Source organism: Telopea speciosissima, chromosome 4 (assembly GCF_018873765.1).
Source record: "Telopea speciosissima isolate NSW1024214 ecotype Mountain lineage chromosome 4, Tspe_v1, whole genome shotgun sequence".
NCBI lineage: Eukaryota > Viridiplantae > Streptophyta > Magnoliopsida > Proteales > Proteaceae > Telopea > Telopea speciosissima.
Genome location: NC_057919.1, coordinates 69,327,654 through 69,345,089, shown reverse-complemented (window position 1 = coordinate 69,345,089; position 17,436 = coordinate 69,327,654). Strand labels below are relative to the sequence as shown.

Here is a 17,436-nt window from a genome sequence, read left to right as displayed (position 1 = left end):
ATGAAAGTTTTAAATTGCTTCTTATTCTTCTAAATGGTTTTTTTGTTTTTTTTTACAAGAGATCATTGTCTGTGTGTAGCCCTGCACCAGGACATGGGCCAATGAGAGCATATGCAAAGCAAGAACATCAACATGTGGCAGAATTTTTTATTTGAAGGAGGGCTGAGCTGTAATTTTACACACTCCTATGTCTAGGCGTGACTAGACAGCATTTCCCCCATTTTTTTTATAGGAAAAAAGAAAGTTGCTTGCTCCTTCGTCCAGACATAGGGGATGACAAAATGACCACCTCATCCCCATGTTGAATGCCTGAGCAGGCGCTCTCATTGGCCATATGTTTATGTATTTTATTTTTTAAGATGGAGCTAATAAGCATGTAGAAAGAATTTTAAATTTGGAAAAAGGAGAGAAGTTTCTTGGTGGGTGGATCAGGTAATTAACAATGTGGTTGGGATCGCATAGGACAGAACATTTTAAATTTGAAAAATGGAACAAAATCCTCCGTATTTGTCAAATGGTTGATAATACCTTTCTTTTTATTTTTTCTCTTTAAATTTTACCCTTTAAAATATATGTTTGGTCAATTGGTCGTGCATAAAAACACTCCCCTTGAAAAAACGTGTTCTTATTCGGACCACCTATGATCTTCTCATTTTTTGAACCAGGTTTTCCTCACCCTACGGTTGGTGGGTAAACGAGCACCGTTGGTCATCATTGTGCTTGGATGGGTGGGTGTTGTTGACTGTGAGGGGTATTTCAGAGCGAGGAGGGGAGGCGAGGGACGGGGGGAAATAACAATGATGGTAGGTGGTTCCTTCATCACAGGTCAGAGTTTTAGACATTGAAATGATACCTAAAGTTTTTGTTTTTTAAACTTGCAATTAATTCCAATCCATATTGTCCAATACATATCGGTATCGATGGTGATTAATACTAGATCCAATACTGTGAATAGTAGACATACTTGTAAATCAAAAGTCAATTTCTTTCCCATGGAGTTCTCCTTTACCCATGGGATCTGACCCAAAAGGGTATTTCGGACCTTCACCAATAGAGGGGAGTTAATTTCAATAGGACTGATTGGTTAAAAAGAAGTAACTATGGTTACTGGTATGATGCTTGCATGCCATGGTTTTAAAACCAAGAATGGGTGAGGAATCGATCCCTGAAGATTCTTGATTCAGATCCGATTGGAATCGGTCCATATTAACCTTAGAATCAGCTTGAAGCGGCAAAAATTGGGGGAATCTGGGCATGAATATTCTGATTCAAAACGCTCAAAATGGGAATTGATCCCGACCGATTCCCGATCCAAGGCACTGATTTTTGAAACCCTGGATGCTTGTCCTGGATATTGGAACTTACAAGTTCCTTGAACCAGGCCCGATAAACTCCTGAACCGATTCTATTTTAGGCGCTTAATCGGAGCCTGGCTCATTTGCAGACAAAAAAATAAAAAAACAAACGATTCACCAAGAGAGGAGAGAGAGAGAGAGAGAGAGAGGGAGAGAGGAGGAAGAGCGGAAGTACTGAACGCATACAGAGCGTTGCTTCGAGCAACTCGGGAATCATTTGCTGGTGACACGCTGATGTGGACTGAGTCGTCAATTGAGGTCAGGAACAAATTCGAGGACAGTCGGAACGTTACATCCGAAGCTGAGATAAAGAAGCTCCTTGACGACGCTCGTGATGCTTCGGATTTCATCTCCACTATGATTGTCCAGGCCAAACTCAACCCCTCCGGTGGCGGTTACGGTAAATTAATTTTTTTCTCCCCCACCTTCTCACTTTGACACATGTAGAACTTTTATTATCTCTATCGTTCATGGACTTTTTCGATATATAATTCCGTTCGTTCGAGTCTGTTTACCATGCGCATCATATGTTTGATCAATTTCCTCGTCAATTCCATCTACTGTATTTGAATTTTCTGTTTTCTTGTTATTAACAATCTTTGATAACCCAGACAAGAGGAATGTTGAAACTACCTGATTAATTTATTAGTATTTCTCCAGATTCCACAAAGAATGCATCTTGGGTTCATGTAGAGTATCTTTTTTTCGTGGGTTATAGAACAGTTGCGAGAAAGATATTTCAGAACTGAAAATTGCTTTTCATTAATGAATTGGCAGTGACCCACCAACGATTACCCGGATCCTTTACAATGTCTTTTAGCCAAAAAAAAAAAAAGATCCTCTACAATGTCATATATGTTGCCCCCTTGCAATTTGGTTCTTTTTTAGTATCTCCGAGGTGGAGAAACTGAAGGTGGGTGCGGCTTGGGAGATGTATTAGAATTGGATGCTAGATATAACTACTAGGTCATGATGCATTGTTATGGCAAATGAAGGATCAGATAAAATCCGGCTAAATGGAAGAGTTTTGCTAGGAAGGGTCTATTTTTTTTTTTGGTAAAAATAGGAAGGGTCTATTGAAATTGCTAAAGAAGTTTACCTGAAAGAACAGCTAGAACACCATCCAATTGAGGCTCATGTTTTAGGATTTGCTTCTGTGGGAGGGGTTCCTCCTTTGCTTTTGGAGTTTTTGGGTGTAATTTTGGGCCAAACTAACAAGCCATGGTTCTATTTCTTTGGGTAAACAGTAAAGTAAGCGACAGTGGTCAAAAGTGGAATGAAATCAACATTTTTTTTTTTTGGGGGGGGGGGGACTTGGTACATCGAAACAAAGTTGCTGTCTTCTTCTTTTTCATTTCATTTCTTAAGCAATGAAATTTTTGTTTTTCAATTCACTCCACCGAATGGGGCCTTAATAAGTAACCTCAGAAAAGACCACTGTTGGTCTTTGGTCGTGGAAGCAGCGGTGCCTTTGCACCTTTTACGGCAATCTCATCTATTCCTTTAATAGCACTTCCTCCACATAATGGACTCTGATTATCTCTAAGATCATACCCAATTTTGAATTATGGAGTTTTTTAGTGTAGCGGAGATAAAGATGTTTAGATGGATTAGTGGAACAACTAGGCAGGATAAAGTAAGGAATGATCATATTAGAGGTGATTTGGAAGTAACTCCGATACATGATATGCTATGAGAAAGTCGTTTGAGGTGGCATGGCCATGTTCAACGGGGGCCTTTGGATGATCCAGTAAGGAGGAGTGATTTGATTCCGATTAAAGGAACTAAAAGAGCCAGGGGCAGACCTAAAATGACCTTAGGAGAAGTGGTGAGGAAAGACATGCATAGCTTAGGCTTTGTATCAAGTATGACCTCGAATAGAGCTAATTGGAGGGGCAAGGATCCATGTAGCCGACCCCATTTAGTTGGGATAAGGCTGAGTTGTTGTCGTTGTTGTAAGTCCCTTTATAGGCCTTCATTATGTTATTAAAAGCCTAAGTGTACATATTGGTCACATTGAACTTGTTGGATTCCACACTTTACAATATAAACTGTTAGTTGGATTTCCCATGTGATGAATCCTGGTTTCACATGGGATTTCTCCTGTGTCAGAAGATAGTCTAGTTGGCCATCCTAGTGACTCAACCTGCATATTCAACTTGTAATTGATTATCCTAGTTGTAGTTTCCTCACACTCCTAAGTTTCCCCGTGCATTGGGAGGGCCATTGATAGGTTCGTAGATTGATTTCGTTTCCCTATCTTGGTGGATAAGATAGATCAAAAGAAGAGAGAGAAATTGTAGGGATTTAGGCTTTATGGAGGAAGCCCGACCTCCTTCTCTAAGAAACATTTTTTAGCAAATTCCAGATACCTTCTTCATTGCTATTTGTTAATCAATAGGCTGCATAATGGAGGCAATTGTTACACAACTTACACATCATCCCTACAATTTAGTTACAACTTCTCTCCATTCTACCACTACTCATTGTACTACACTAACTTCTCCCATGCTAACAACACTACTTGCATATACTAATCACAAGGAAACTAACCCATAGTTACTTAATTTCTTATGCATGACGTGCCTAACATAGGTGCACATAAAAATTCTCTCCTCCTTGAAATTGTCTTTTGTTGGACCAACATGATAGGCTTTGGAGACCCAAACCCAGTCGGAACCAGTCCAACCTGGGTTTTTGGTCCACTAAGGATTGGAAGTAATTTATTTATTTAAGTTTTTTATTTGTTGAATACGTAGGAATTGGATAGAGTTTGAATTGCAAGTTGCAAGTTATTTCAGTTTTAGAATCTAACTAGGAGTCCTTGAGTCTTTGGTTTTGTATTTGGTTTTTTCTCTTTAAATACTTGCATTGTAACCAATGTTGAAGACAGATTGAGTAGTGAATATTGAAATTGTTGGTGCTCACCTATGTGTGAGTTTGTGCATGAGATCCCTTCCCCTTCCCCTGCTACAATTTCTTCTCAGATTTTTCCCCTCTTCCCTATTGGCCCTCCACCAAAAGGTTTGGTCAAATGATCGAAGGATCTCTTCCTCTTGGAATTGTTCTTGAAAAGCACATGTGCACTAGGATGGAGGGAAAACATGAACTCACGCTCACCTTCCTTGCCAATAAATGCTGACAAGCCATCAAGTCTTGAATTCACAACAACAAAATTTGCAAGACCACCAAGGGCCTTCTTAAATGCAGCGCTTTTGCAAGGGAAACTCTACCAACAGTTGGAACAAAGTCAATTAAAATCTCCCCAAAGCACACAAGAAGTGAGCCATTCTGTGGGGTTTCGCTTTGCACATCTATAGGAAGAGATTTTGGTTCACCATTAATGCCACTGGAATGGAGAAGTTCTAGCTTGTCCAGTTTGGGTAGCACTGGAGTCTGGAAAGGAGTGGCTGGCCTGAATAGACTCATTTTGACCGTTGAAGCCGGCTACCAACTGCTCAAGGTAGGGAAACATCTGCTCAAGGCGGGTGAACATCACCCATAGTTTCTCTTGTCCGATGACAAGGGATGCCACATTTGCCTCCAACTTACTAAGTCTTTGCTCCTCCGCCATGTCTGTCTCTGATACCAAGCTGATAGGTTCGTAGATTGATTTTGTTTCCCTATCTTGGTGGATAAGATAGATCAGAAGAAAAGAGAGAAATTGTGGGGATTTAGGCTTTACGGAGGAAGTCCGGCCTCCTTCTCTAAGAGATTTTTTTTCAAATTCCAGATACCTTCTTGATTGCTAGTTACTAATTAATAGGCTTGCATAATGGAGGCAACCATTACACAACTTGCCCGTCATCCGAACTATTTAGTTACAACTCCCTCCACTCTACCACTACTCATTGTACTACACTAACTTCTCCCATACTAACACCACTACTTGGATATACTAATCATAAGGAAACTAACCCCTACCTACTTAACTTCTTAAGTTCTTATGCATCATGTGCCTAACATAGGTGCACGTAACAGCCATGGATAAAGCTTTTCTCTTATGTAGTAGTCTTTGAAAGGTTAAATATGAGTGTGTGTTATCTCCATAGTTTATGCTTGTGTTTATTTTGCTTTAGGATGATCCTTTCCTATTACTACTGCTATTGATGTTCCATTTCTAACAACGTTCCTGACCATCCCAAACAAATATTTGTGTTGCAGTGATAAAGCCTGAGAAAGAGCATGCTGGAGCAACATTTGAGATTCCTTCCGAGGAAATTCTCTGAAAGCCTGTATGAGAGAAGAAATGGACGGACTGTGAAGCATTCATGCTTCAGGTTTTGGGCATTGTGTGCTAAATGATGACTTTATTAATTATAGGTTCTGTTAAGAAGCCCTGAATTTGGTAGTGTCTTCGTACTTGGATTTTGAGGCATATATCAACGGAAGTTATTGACCAACTGTTGTTCCATAGGTTTTAGAAATAGGAGGGTTTTTAATCTCTCCACTCATAAGAAATCTTTACTAGCAAGATTGAAGTAACACAATGTTTAATCACACTTAAGATTCAAAGGCTTGATATGATTTTAAGAAGGAACGTCTTACATTTGAATGCAATCTAGTCATAAGTGTCACAATTATCCAACTCAAAAGAGAAGAAATAATGTTCAAGATTGATAACACAGGTAGTCCTCTCATGCCCTCCTGAATATTTTCGTAGTCACAGATGCAAGGAACAAACCATCAATTATATTTATTAGGTCTGGTTCCAGTTTTCTGGTTACAGTTGTGGCGATTGAATCTCATTCTTTTGTGCCGTTCTCACTTGTATCTTCCATACAAGATGGAAATTGTGAATGTTTTCTTTGTTAATTTCATGACCATCTGCTAAAGGTCTAGGGAAGTTCGGATTTTGACTGAAACTTTTGCAAGTGAACTTTCTATTCCTCTTAACAAAGATGGAAGCACAGGATTCAGGGATCTTGAACTCCCACTTGATCGGTTGTGCCTACTTTTACCTTGCTGATTCAAAGAATATTGCAGGATAAGACTCATTTTTGAGATTTTTTTTTGGAGATGAAGAAAGAAGCATAAAGGAGGATATTATATTTTCATCTTTCCTCCATTTATGTCCTACAAAACTGAGTTTTTCTCATCAGTTACCTTGTTTCATTTCATTGAATCACACCCTCATTACACCTCAGGCAGGCCATCGATAGTTGACGACAGTGGAGCTGGCGTATGAAGCGCAAAAGACAGATGGCATTACCAAGAACCGGAGATGGTGCAACTGAACCTTGGCACGAACAGAAGAGGTGAGGTAGCGCTTGCCATACCACTAAATTCTTTGTGAAATCGAGGAGAGCAGGAAAAAATGTTGTAGGCCATTCTAACCTAAAAGCTTTATGTGTCAAAGAACGAACATAATCTCAGAAGCAGTACAAATGGATTGTCTTTTCGCCAGCGAAGCCAATGGAAAGCAAGAACATGTCAAACATGGCTTCCAGATAAGCAATCACAGGAACTATCTTATCTGACAACATAGATGAGTTCACCTAAGACCACTTTTTTTCCAGACAAAACCCACAGGAAAGGAGAATATTGAAGTAAAAACCTTAGAAATATTTATCTGGACACAAATGGAATGTTAACAGGAAATATAACCCTGCTCAAAGATCGTTCATTTGATTTGAAGAAAAAACTCATATAACCTTAAAGAAATAAAAAATTTGTATAGACTCGGAGAGAGATCAGCCAAAACCCATCCAAAACTTTTTGTATGCCGTTTCCATGGACAATATCAACCTTAGTGTCCCCAATTCCACACCCAACCCAAAACCCACCCTCACCCCCAAAAAAAGAAGCATCAAGTCAGACAGATCTTGTTTTTTTGGTCTCTAGGGCCGGGCTATGACTACTTGACCAGACTAACCTTCATCGACTTCTTGATTTTCCTGCTTTTTTGCATCTTCTCCACTTCCTGAAATAAGAAGGTACAGAAAATTAAAATAAAAAAGACAAATACAGAGCTTCATGGTACTTATTCCATCTCTGTTTTGTCTCATTCTTTGTTCTCCAACAACAGGTGCATGAAGAATTTTTGCTCATTCTTTATGTTATACATCTTGTTGGGATTAGAGATCGCTTATTTTAATTTTACCTTTTTTTTTTTGTGAGAACCCCAGGAAAAAAAAAATGGCACATGCAAGAATATGTAAAAGAAAGAATGACTCCTAGGTTACCATTTCTCCCCTATTAATGAGCACTGACTGCAAGATGTAATCAAGTTACCGTATTCACTGAAGATGACTCCACCAGAACTTAATGCTTCCTCAATTTTCATAAGTTGAAGAGTCATCCTAGGTCCAATCTCTTGAAGCTTGACAGCACTTTTCGTTGAAGCTCTATTAACTCTACCAAGATCACTTGGTAGACTCACTGTTGCCGCTTCATCATCTCCTTCACTTTCTGACCCATAACCTGCCCTGCAAAATTACAATTTATAATCAAATAACATTAGGTACCTGATAGCATCAGGAAGGTAAAATATCAAGTAGAACTACACTGTGTATATGGCCTCACTTGCAACAAATAAATTTAACCACTAAACAAATATAACTCCAAGAAAAATATGTGATGTCACATGAACAGATTAAATTATCATTGTTTTTTAACCAAAACCATGTTTCCCACAGTTATTTATGAGCTTTCTGTTAATATGAATTACTTCCATACTGGCTCAATATGTTTAAAATTAATTTGAATACTAAACAATGCCATAACATATTAACATCTGAAAATTAATAATTAGACACTGGTAGTACTTTGAAGGAAACCGTAATGATAAACAGAAATGTTAAATTGAAACGAAAGATAACCCAAAAAATAATTTGGTATCCACTTTACTTGTGGTGATGTTTTGGTTGAAAGTTTCAAATTCTATTGATTAACAAATGGCCAACCCCATGGTATAAAGCATAAGGAGCATTATAAACTGATGTTATAAAGGATAAAGGGGGATAAAACTAAGTTAGAATCAACTCTGTCAAAACTATAATAAACAGAATAGAGAGAGCATCATTCTTTCCTGTGTCCAACCTGGATTCAATCATTTATTCTAGCACAAATTCAAACAGAGAAAGATAAATTACCTAGTCACAAAGTCACTGACATCCTGTAGACTCTTCAAATCCGGTGCCTGATGGTTCAGCACAAATTTTCTAAGTCTACGGGAGACACCGACAGGCTGTAATCTGATGGAATAATGCCGAAAATCAATAAGCTTTGTCTCTTTATTATAATTAAGTAACACAATTCTTTGGCATAAACCAAGTTTAACCTGCACCAGAAAAAGGACAGTGCACAAATTAACAAAAATACAATACAGAAGATATAGAGTGATCAAACAGAAGTCATGTCCGATATAAAGAATCAGGTGAAGAAATTATTTTAACAGCCAGCCGACCACAAATGGCAGAGAGACAGCTTAGTGAGTTGAGAACTTTTCTAGCACTCACAGTATTGATATCGATGGCTGGAAATATGTTTTGAAACATAATAGTTGTGAGCTTTAGATGTTGATCTCCAGTCCCAAAACCAGAAAGGACAATCTGCCAGTAAATTTTCCATTCCATAATAAGCCACAGAATCATGTAACAAGAACAACAAGAAAGTACAACATTTTACTACCACAGATTAGGTTCAGATGTGGTATAAAAGAAATTGGGGTGCAAGAACCATAAACATTAACTATAAGTACAAGAATCGTCAACATAAACATTTTCTTTTTTCTGTTTAAAAAATACAGCAATTAATTGTCATAGTAAGCAAGGGGCTGAAATTATCCAACCAGCATGCCTTTTTCGCTTGAAAATCAATTACGTGTAACCCATAAAAATTACTTTGTGGCCTGGCCCATCTGATGACAGTTGCCAAAAATGGTGGGATAGTTTCGGGGCATGCTTAGTAACGTTCTGGTGTTTCTAGTATTATTTTTTGTTTCCAGTATTTTCATGCAGGAACACAAAAACACCAGAATCATAATTGGATACACTGATCTGTTTTTGTGTTCCACAGGAACAAAAGTGGTTCTTCAAAAAAGTGGGTAACAGAAAATTGTCTCAAGAGACACACATGGCTCATAAATACTCTCGAATAACAGAAACAGTTAGGGTGTTACTCTCGAATAACAGAAACAGTTAGGGTGTTCTGCAGGCCAAATCACCCCAGCTGAACAGAAACATTGCCAAATGTGCCCTTGGTATCCCCAGACCCAGCAGGATTGGGATTTGTAGCAGTATTTAAGGGTGTAAATCGGTCTGGAACCAGGGATATTCGGTTCGGTTCCAAGGAGTATCAGTGTGATAAAGATCCGGACCAAGGCCTGCCTCGGTTTTGAACGTCGAAACTCGTACCGAACCTGTATGGTTCTGGTTCTTATTCGGTTCCTACACAGTTCGATTCCGCTTCTTGTACTTGGTCTATAGGGTGTACCCAGTGCATGAGGCTCCCGCCACTACCGAGGCTGGGGAGAATCATAATGTACTGATGTAAATAAGTCACTTAGAGGGCTTATTTATTAAAAATAAGCTTTGGTTTGGGTTATGTAGGTGTTGGACTTTTGATCCCATGGGTTTACTTTGTAATTGGCCAATTTAATGGGCCTAAAATACGGGATTTAGTTCATTAGTTTAGTTAGAGTCCTGTTTTAAGTCTGTTTTCTTTATTATTTCACTTTCTTAGTCTATTTAGGTTATTAGTTAAGGATAGGGTTAGGCCTTTCCTTTTTAGTGTCTAAGTCTATTTTTGAGTCTTCTATATACATTTGTAAGGGAGGCCAGCATTGAACACGAATTTGATTAATGAAATATTGGATTCAGCCTTTGTTAAAAATCTTGAGATAGGTTGGGTGAGATGCCTAGGGTGATCTGAGATAGCCATCCCCTTCCCCAACACCCTCCACCGATCTCCAATCAAGCTCCATTCAAGTTTCAATTCTGCCATAGCCGATCTCTTGAAGAAACAAATTCAGTTGCTGGAATTTCTCTGCAAGGGTCAAGATATACTAACACGATGAAAAAAAACCCTAGTCCCAATATCGAGAATGTACAGGGTTTTGTGGGAGAAAAACCTTGAAAGAAAGAGATCGAATGGGAGAAGGGGTCTTCAGCACCTATATGAAGTGTGATAGCAGCAGTCCATTGTCGCAGAAGGTCTCCAATATAGGGAGAAACAATCCCAACAAATCACAGGGCCTGATCTTCAAAAAAAATTGGAAACTCCAATTACCGCAGGGAAGAACCAGCAGCAGCCATCGAACAGGAACAATAGGTCATGAAAAAAAAGAGGTGGGAAGAGGGCAGCAACTAGATCATGTGATCACCTCTTGTAGTGCTGCCCTTAGAGAAGGAGAAGAAGCAAGGAGAAGGGGAAGAAAAAAGATCGAGAGAGAAGGGAAAGAGAGGATAACACAAGGGGAGGGTGGGGTTTTGTTTTTGAAAACAGATCAGAGATATCGTGGCTCTAATGCCATGTAATCAAAACAGAATTGGATTAATGCTTAGGTGAATCGATTTGATTCCCTAAGCCCTTTATTTATACTAATAAGACAAAAGTACATGGACAAATATGCCCCTACATAGTAAAAGAAAGAATAAACATAAGAGAATAAAACAAGAGGAGGAAAGGACCAGAATACCCCTACGGTATTCTGGCCTATATATCTAACATATTCAAATAAGTCTGAAATTGAAATTCTGCATTTATTCTTCTTCTCTTCTAGAAGGTCACATGCAAGGTGATTTTCGTGAGAAGTCTGCCCAGCAAAATCTAACCGTTAGAACCTGCTGAAATTTTGAAATATTCTTCCTCAAACCCTAAAGAGAGACTTGATTCAAATTTCATTACCATCCATCCAGCCAATTATCTGAAATTACACTTTTATCCCTCAATCATAGTTGTCAAGGCGGCCAAGGCGGTTTTGTTGGGGCCTAGGTGACCTCCGCCTTATTTCAAGGCGCCTTGCACTGGTTTGTATTGGTATCGAACCCGGTATTGGCCCTTATGTATGCCAAACATCATTTAAGTAAATGTTTTATATTTGGTATAAAACATTTACTTAAGATATTATTCATAAATAAGCAAATAACCCCTATTTGAATCCAATAAAAATAGTTAAAAAATCAAATGCCAAAAGGAAAAAAAGTCAACTCCCCAGTTCAAGAACAAAAACTGGATTTTTGACGGTAGGTAAAATTTTCAACTTTCTAATGCTGGGGTTTTTCTCAAATTTAAAAATTCTATAAATTTTAATATGGTAAAACATTGCTAAAAACCAAAAATATAGTAAAATACTCATTTGTTTTGATATCTAAAAAAATATTTTCATTCAGAGCGATTTTGACAGCATTCGCGCATACCAAATAAGGTTTAACTGGAACATAACTTCTTCAATATAAATCAGATTTAAGCGATTTGGGATTTGATGGAAAGCTGGTTTTGTGCTCTACCGAATACTAAAAATCTCATGTAAAATAAAATCATCTGACTAGTCAAACTTCTTAGAGAACAAGAACATTTCTCTAAATCGAGAACAATTTAATTACTCATAGATAAGATCATATTTTCTTAGAACAATATAAACCAAATGTGAGATAGAACAGTATAAACCAAATGTGAGACTAGTATAAACCAAATGTATGTTTGATTGTTTCAAACTTCCAATAGCTTGCTTCTTTAGTTCTGTTGTCTTCTAGTTCTATGTTGATTTTTTATGACTTGATATGGCTTAATATTGATTTTTGATGACTTGATGTGACTTAATGTGGCTTAATGTTGATTTTTGATGACTTGAGAAGGCTTAATGTTGGTTTTTGATGATATAAGGTATAAATTGTAGCATATTAAAATATTGTAGCAAACTAAATAATGTTAAAAAAGGGGGAAATATAAAAATAACACTTGGGGGCGCCTTGGTCGCCTAGGCGGACGTTTTGTTGCATAAGCGCTTAGACACCCCTCCAACGCCTTGGGTCGCTTTGCCGCCTTGCCAACTATGCCCTCAATCCTATTTCTACTAGGATTCCTCAATAATTTCAGATTGAGTCATCTGATTTAACTATAACTTTCAGCATCTCTTCTCTCCCATATAATCCACACTCTCTTAACCCTAACATCTAACCCTGGGTCCCATCAAACCCTAACCCTAATTTCACAATTTCACACAATTTGACCTAGCTGATTTTCCCAATCCATGGAAGATCCTGGTTATTGGTTCTAGTTGGTCTCCTACCAATCTAGAATTACATTATGTACGCAGCATTACCCCTACTTTCGAAAAGAGGCTGTTTCCAGACTCGAACCCGTGACCACTTGGTCACTTGGTCACTTGGTCTATACTATATATATACATATAGTATAATATATTAAACTATAATATAGTAGTATAATCTAATAATGATACTGGAAAACTATATATTATAATATATTAGTATTATACTATATTCATTTACTATAATATATTATTGGTACCCAAATTCGGTTCGGGTTCGGTTCTAACCGCTGGTTCCTATGTTGGATTCAGAAAGTAACCAAGTCCCGCCTCGGTTCTGTTCCTCAGTTCCATGTTGTAACCAAATTCTATTTGGTTTGGTTCGGTTTGGTTCTGGTTATTTAGTCTGGATCCTATTTTGGTTTTCAGTTTCGGTTTCAATTTGACACCCTTAGAGCCAGCATCCAAGCAACTATAATGTGATGCGGATCCAAGGGCCCACCCAAATAAAGCAGCACTCAAATCCAAAGTTGAATGGCAAAACAGTAAATAATCTCAAGTTTTTAAGGATAACCTTTCTTCTTCTAATCCTCTAAACCACCAAACCCTAACATTCCCCCTTTAGTTTTCACTTTTCCCAATACCTAATTTCTGCCCAGCACAAACCAACCGTCAGAACAGTTTACAAATCTGACCGATTATCCCTCATACCCTCCTAAGAAAACCATTCAAGTTTGGTTAATTTCTGTCCAGCCAAACCCTAGAAATCCATCTTTTCCTCTTTTCCAAAACCCAAAACCCTAACTCTAACTTGCTGCCCATTCAAGTTTACACACTTCCATCCACCATAACATCTCAGGACCTTCACTGATAGACTCCCCTACCTCAACTTGACATAACCCATACATCAAACCCTAACCCTAATTTCGCCAAAAACCTATTTTTAACCTAGCCGATTCACCTGGTTTACTGGCTCCTAGTTAGTCTTCTACCAATCTAGGACTACATTAAGCATTGCTCCCATAGTTATCAAGGCGTCCAGACGCCTTGGGCATCTTGGCCTACCTTGCTGTGTCGGCTTGAGTTTGGGCCCTCTCCAACGCCTTGGTTGCCTTTCCAGCTTGATAACTATGATTGCTCCCTTGTGAAAAGTAAGGAACCTTATTTAAGGCAGTCACATTGGCTAAGACATGTTCTACTTTCTTCCATTTATTATCAAGCCTATAGAGGCCAATGCCGTGGTTATTTGTTGAGGGCATTGCTTTATCAAGTCAACTTAATAGCAGATCGCAATCTGAGTGCATCCAAGAATGCAATTATATTCTAAGTGAAGGCAGTTAAGGATACTCTGAGGATTGTTGAGGATTGTATAGGCCCTCACTTGTTTTCCATATTTTCACCAAGAACAAGAAAACATTCAAATTCACAAAAAAAAAGTGGAAACTTTGGTTAGAAGCTCACCAGAGGAGAGTTCTTGAAAAGTTCTGGAGGGCATCTAGGACGCAACTGAGATTGAGCAACATCAGCTGCCAATGAATACTCATGTATTTTGAATGTAAGGGTAGGGCCTTGGGGGGTCCTTGCAACCCTCAGATAGGATGCTGTATCTGTTTTTGATAATATAAGGAAATGAGTAACACCCATTGGCCCAGCAACATTCAAAAAATCCTTAAGATTATTCTGTTTCTTTTCCTGCCAAGCAAACAGAGAAACATCAATTAGCTAATTCAGAAATATTTGCAAATAAACTACAAAAGTGCACAATGATTAGCCATAACAGACCATGCCTTGGTATCAATGGAAAGATGAAACATCTGAATTTGTTCTACATCTATAGAAAGCCTAACTTTACCACCTTTTTTTAGCCATGAATTTGTTAATCTTAAGCAGTAGATATGTTGAGACAAATTCTATTCACTATAAGAAGTCAAAGCATGTGAGAATTCCTCACAGAATCATGGTTTTCTTCATGAAGGAGTCGGCTGATCTCACTCTCTAAGGGTGTTTTTAGCACATCTCTGTCTCCACCAAGGTTTGAAATTTCCTTTCCTGTTTTCAGATTCGGTACGGAAACAGTTTCGGTATTCGGTACTCAGTACACATTGACACCTTTAGTCTAAGCTAAGTTAGAGTTTCTATTTTAATTGCTTTCCAATTTTATTTCTTAGCAAAGTTGAATTACTTGTAACTCAAGGACAGTTCTTCTAGAAGACTTCTTATTTTCATTGTTTCTATTTTGGGCTCAATCCTTGAGTCTATATAATGTAATGGCCCTTAGAGGCCTCCCCACGATTTAAATGAAGTTGAATATTGATTGCTTGTGCAACTATTGTCCCATAGAGGCTGTGAGGGTGAGATGCCCAGGCTGAGATACCCATCTATCCCCCCCCCCTTCTTCTATTCAAACTCCCCTCTCTTCTCTTACTTTCTATTTTGATTTCCCTGTCTGCAACACTGCAACCGTGTCCTTCTGTTGCGATCAGAGACTTGTTTAGAACTTTTCAATAAGGCTAGCAACTGCTGGAAGATAGACCACTGGTTGAGAAGGTCCAGCATACCTGCGGTGCAGTTACTAATTATGTGCTGGTGTTTGTTCTAGTTTATTTCAGCAACCAAAGACCCTATTGTGCTAATATTTTGAGGCTTAGTTGACTTCCCTAAGGCCTTCAATCGACTACTATATTGGTCCTGGCTTGACCTTGCTGATCAATCACACAGAAGCCATCTATTTCCTCTGTTCTGTGCGCTCGGTTGGGCTGTTTGAAGCCTGCTGCTGCTGCAACTTGAAGGAACCATATCTCCACAACCACTACTTGGAATCAGCTCAAATTTGGAGGATCAATCTTACTCATTGAGGGCTACCATCGATCCCAGTTTGGCCTGTTCTGTTGGCTGGTTTGGTATTTTTCATTAAACTTCTAATTCTGAGTTTATTTTCTAATTTGGTGACCTGTTGATATCTTCACATCTGACCATTAGTTTGGTCTGTAATTTTTTGGGATTCATCCCTTCTGTTGGACCTCTATTTGATTATAAGGTTATGCCCATCCATTGGTCATATCAAGCAATTCTGAGTTTGCTACTTTTCTGGTTGACTTTGGCCTACGGCAGCCTTGTTTAGTGGTTGGTTGTTGATTTTTATTGCTGGGACTGTCAAACAATGTTGTGGGTAATATTGGGGTTAGGTTGTCTATAATCTGACCTTACATTAGTCAAATTCTTAAATAGCGTATATTCCACGAAATGTCTCATCTCAACTCAACTCAGCCTTATCCCAACTAAATGGGGTTAGCTACATGGATCCTTTTTCTCCAATCAGCGCTATTCAACACCATACTAGTTACCAGTTCTAAGCCATGCATATCTTTCAACTTCTCCTAGAGTCATTTTAGCCCTATACCTGGCTCTTTTAGCTTCTTCAATCTGAATCAAATCAAACCCCCCCTAGTAGAGCATTCAGAGGCCTCCGTTACATATGTTTATGCCAGAAAAATAATATTGACCGATAAATACCAACAAAGAGAACTTTCTTAGACAATTGTGAATTCTCAAAAACACAGTGGGAAAATAAGAAAGAATAATGGAGCATATCAGCTACCTTTAGCTTAAGTGCAGTATGGGGGAGCATCAACTTTCTTAAGTCCATTTGCAGCTTTCTCAGAGAACTCGGCAGCTTTCCTCTTGAAAACACAAAGCTCTTGGGTATTTTATCTCCCGTGACATGATCAACACTGGGCTTCTTCAGAACCGGCTTACTGAACACCTTCTTCTTTTTCTTCTTTTTTTCAGTTCACAGGAATACGAATTATTCAATGTGGAAAAATAAATTAATATGGATATTTCAAAGAATGAACAACAGGAACAAATCTACTAACTTACATTTGGGAAGCGGGCCATTTCAGCTAGAAAATATTCGACTTTAGGGTTTATTATATCTTAGATAGCTTCCTGAAAGGATAATTTGGCAGCAAAGTCAGACCAAAATGCTTATAAATGAACCAAACTACATGTAAATTTCCATCTAAAATCCCCAAAAGCAGGTAAAGAAGTGAACGAAGAATAGTTCAAACTATGATGCGACTGAAGGAAAGTAATTGTACAGATAATAGTCATTTTAGATATTTGAATAGTGATTTTAAGCTGTCAATGTATTGTTTCCATGATGCTTCCTGAAAACGTTGCTCAACACTAATAATTTAAAATTTTAAACTCTCTATGAATACCTTACCGAGAACACGGAAACCATTTTAGAAAGCTAAACAAAATAACAACTTAGAAAAAAGGGGTGAAAGACAAGAAGACAACTTCTCTGTTCAATTCAGTTGTGAAGATATTAAACTGGAAGAAACTATCAAGGCGTTAATGAGACTATGAGACAGAGAGACGTACCGATTCCCCGGACCAAAATTTACAGAACTACGCCGTGGCATTTGTGTACCGTGAAAGAGATTGGGAGAAGGGGGAGGGTTTAGGGGTTTGGTTTCAATGAGATCTCAAATTTCCAGCGTGCAAGGCCGCAAGGGTTCACCGTGGTTTTATTTTACTCGGTCCTAACAACAATGTATGGATATTTGTCACTATTCACAAGTCACAACCCAGTTCAGAAAGGGGATGTGCAACTCGACTAGGAATCTCACTCTATTCTCTTTCTTTTATTAGTGTTCTTTTAAGTAAGGGACATTGCCACTACATTGGGCTGATCTAGTAGGTTATGGTTAAAATCTTTTCTTTATCTTTATATAGTTTCATGTAACCTACGATTGAAGGTATTGACCATCTAAAAAATGGGTTTTTTTATTGTTGCTGTCGTGTGACTGCTTGCTGCCCTAGTGGCCTTCTTCCCCCTTCTCCATCGATCCAGTCCTATCT

General features: G+C 38.4%; 2 protein-coding genes across 2 annotated transcripts; one reads left to right on the top strand and one right to left on the bottom strand.

Annotated features, from left to right (window-relative positions):
• Positions 1-1,480: 1,480 nt before the first annotated feature.
• Positions 1,481-5,801, top strand: LOC122657859. Its single transcript, XM_043852656.1, has 2 exons — positions 1,481-1,755; positions 5,520-5,801. Exons 1-2 carry the CDS (start codon positions 1,590-1,592, stop codon positions 5,582-5,584), a joined length of 231 nt encoding a protein of 76 aa, XP_043708591.1. The 5' UTR covers positions 1,481-1,589; the 3' UTR covers positions 5,585-5,801.
• Positions 5,802-7,048: 1,247 nt separating this feature from the next.
• Positions 7,049-16,479, bottom strand: LOC122657857 (peter Pan-like protein). The gene is made up of 7 exons (XM_043852651.1): positions 16,447-16,479; positions 16,166-16,342; positions 14,029-14,259; positions 8,816-8,908; positions 8,450-8,637; positions 7,590-7,783; positions 7,049-7,278 (listed from the first exon to the last, which is right to left on the bottom strand). The coding sequence occupies exons 1-7, from the start codon at positions 16,462-16,464 to the stop codon at positions 7,226-7,228; spliced, it is 954 nt and encodes a 317-aa protein (XP_043708586.1). The 5' UTR covers positions 16,465-16,479; the 3' UTR covers positions 7,049-7,225.
• Between the last annotated feature and the right edge of the window lie 957 nt (positions 16,480-17,436).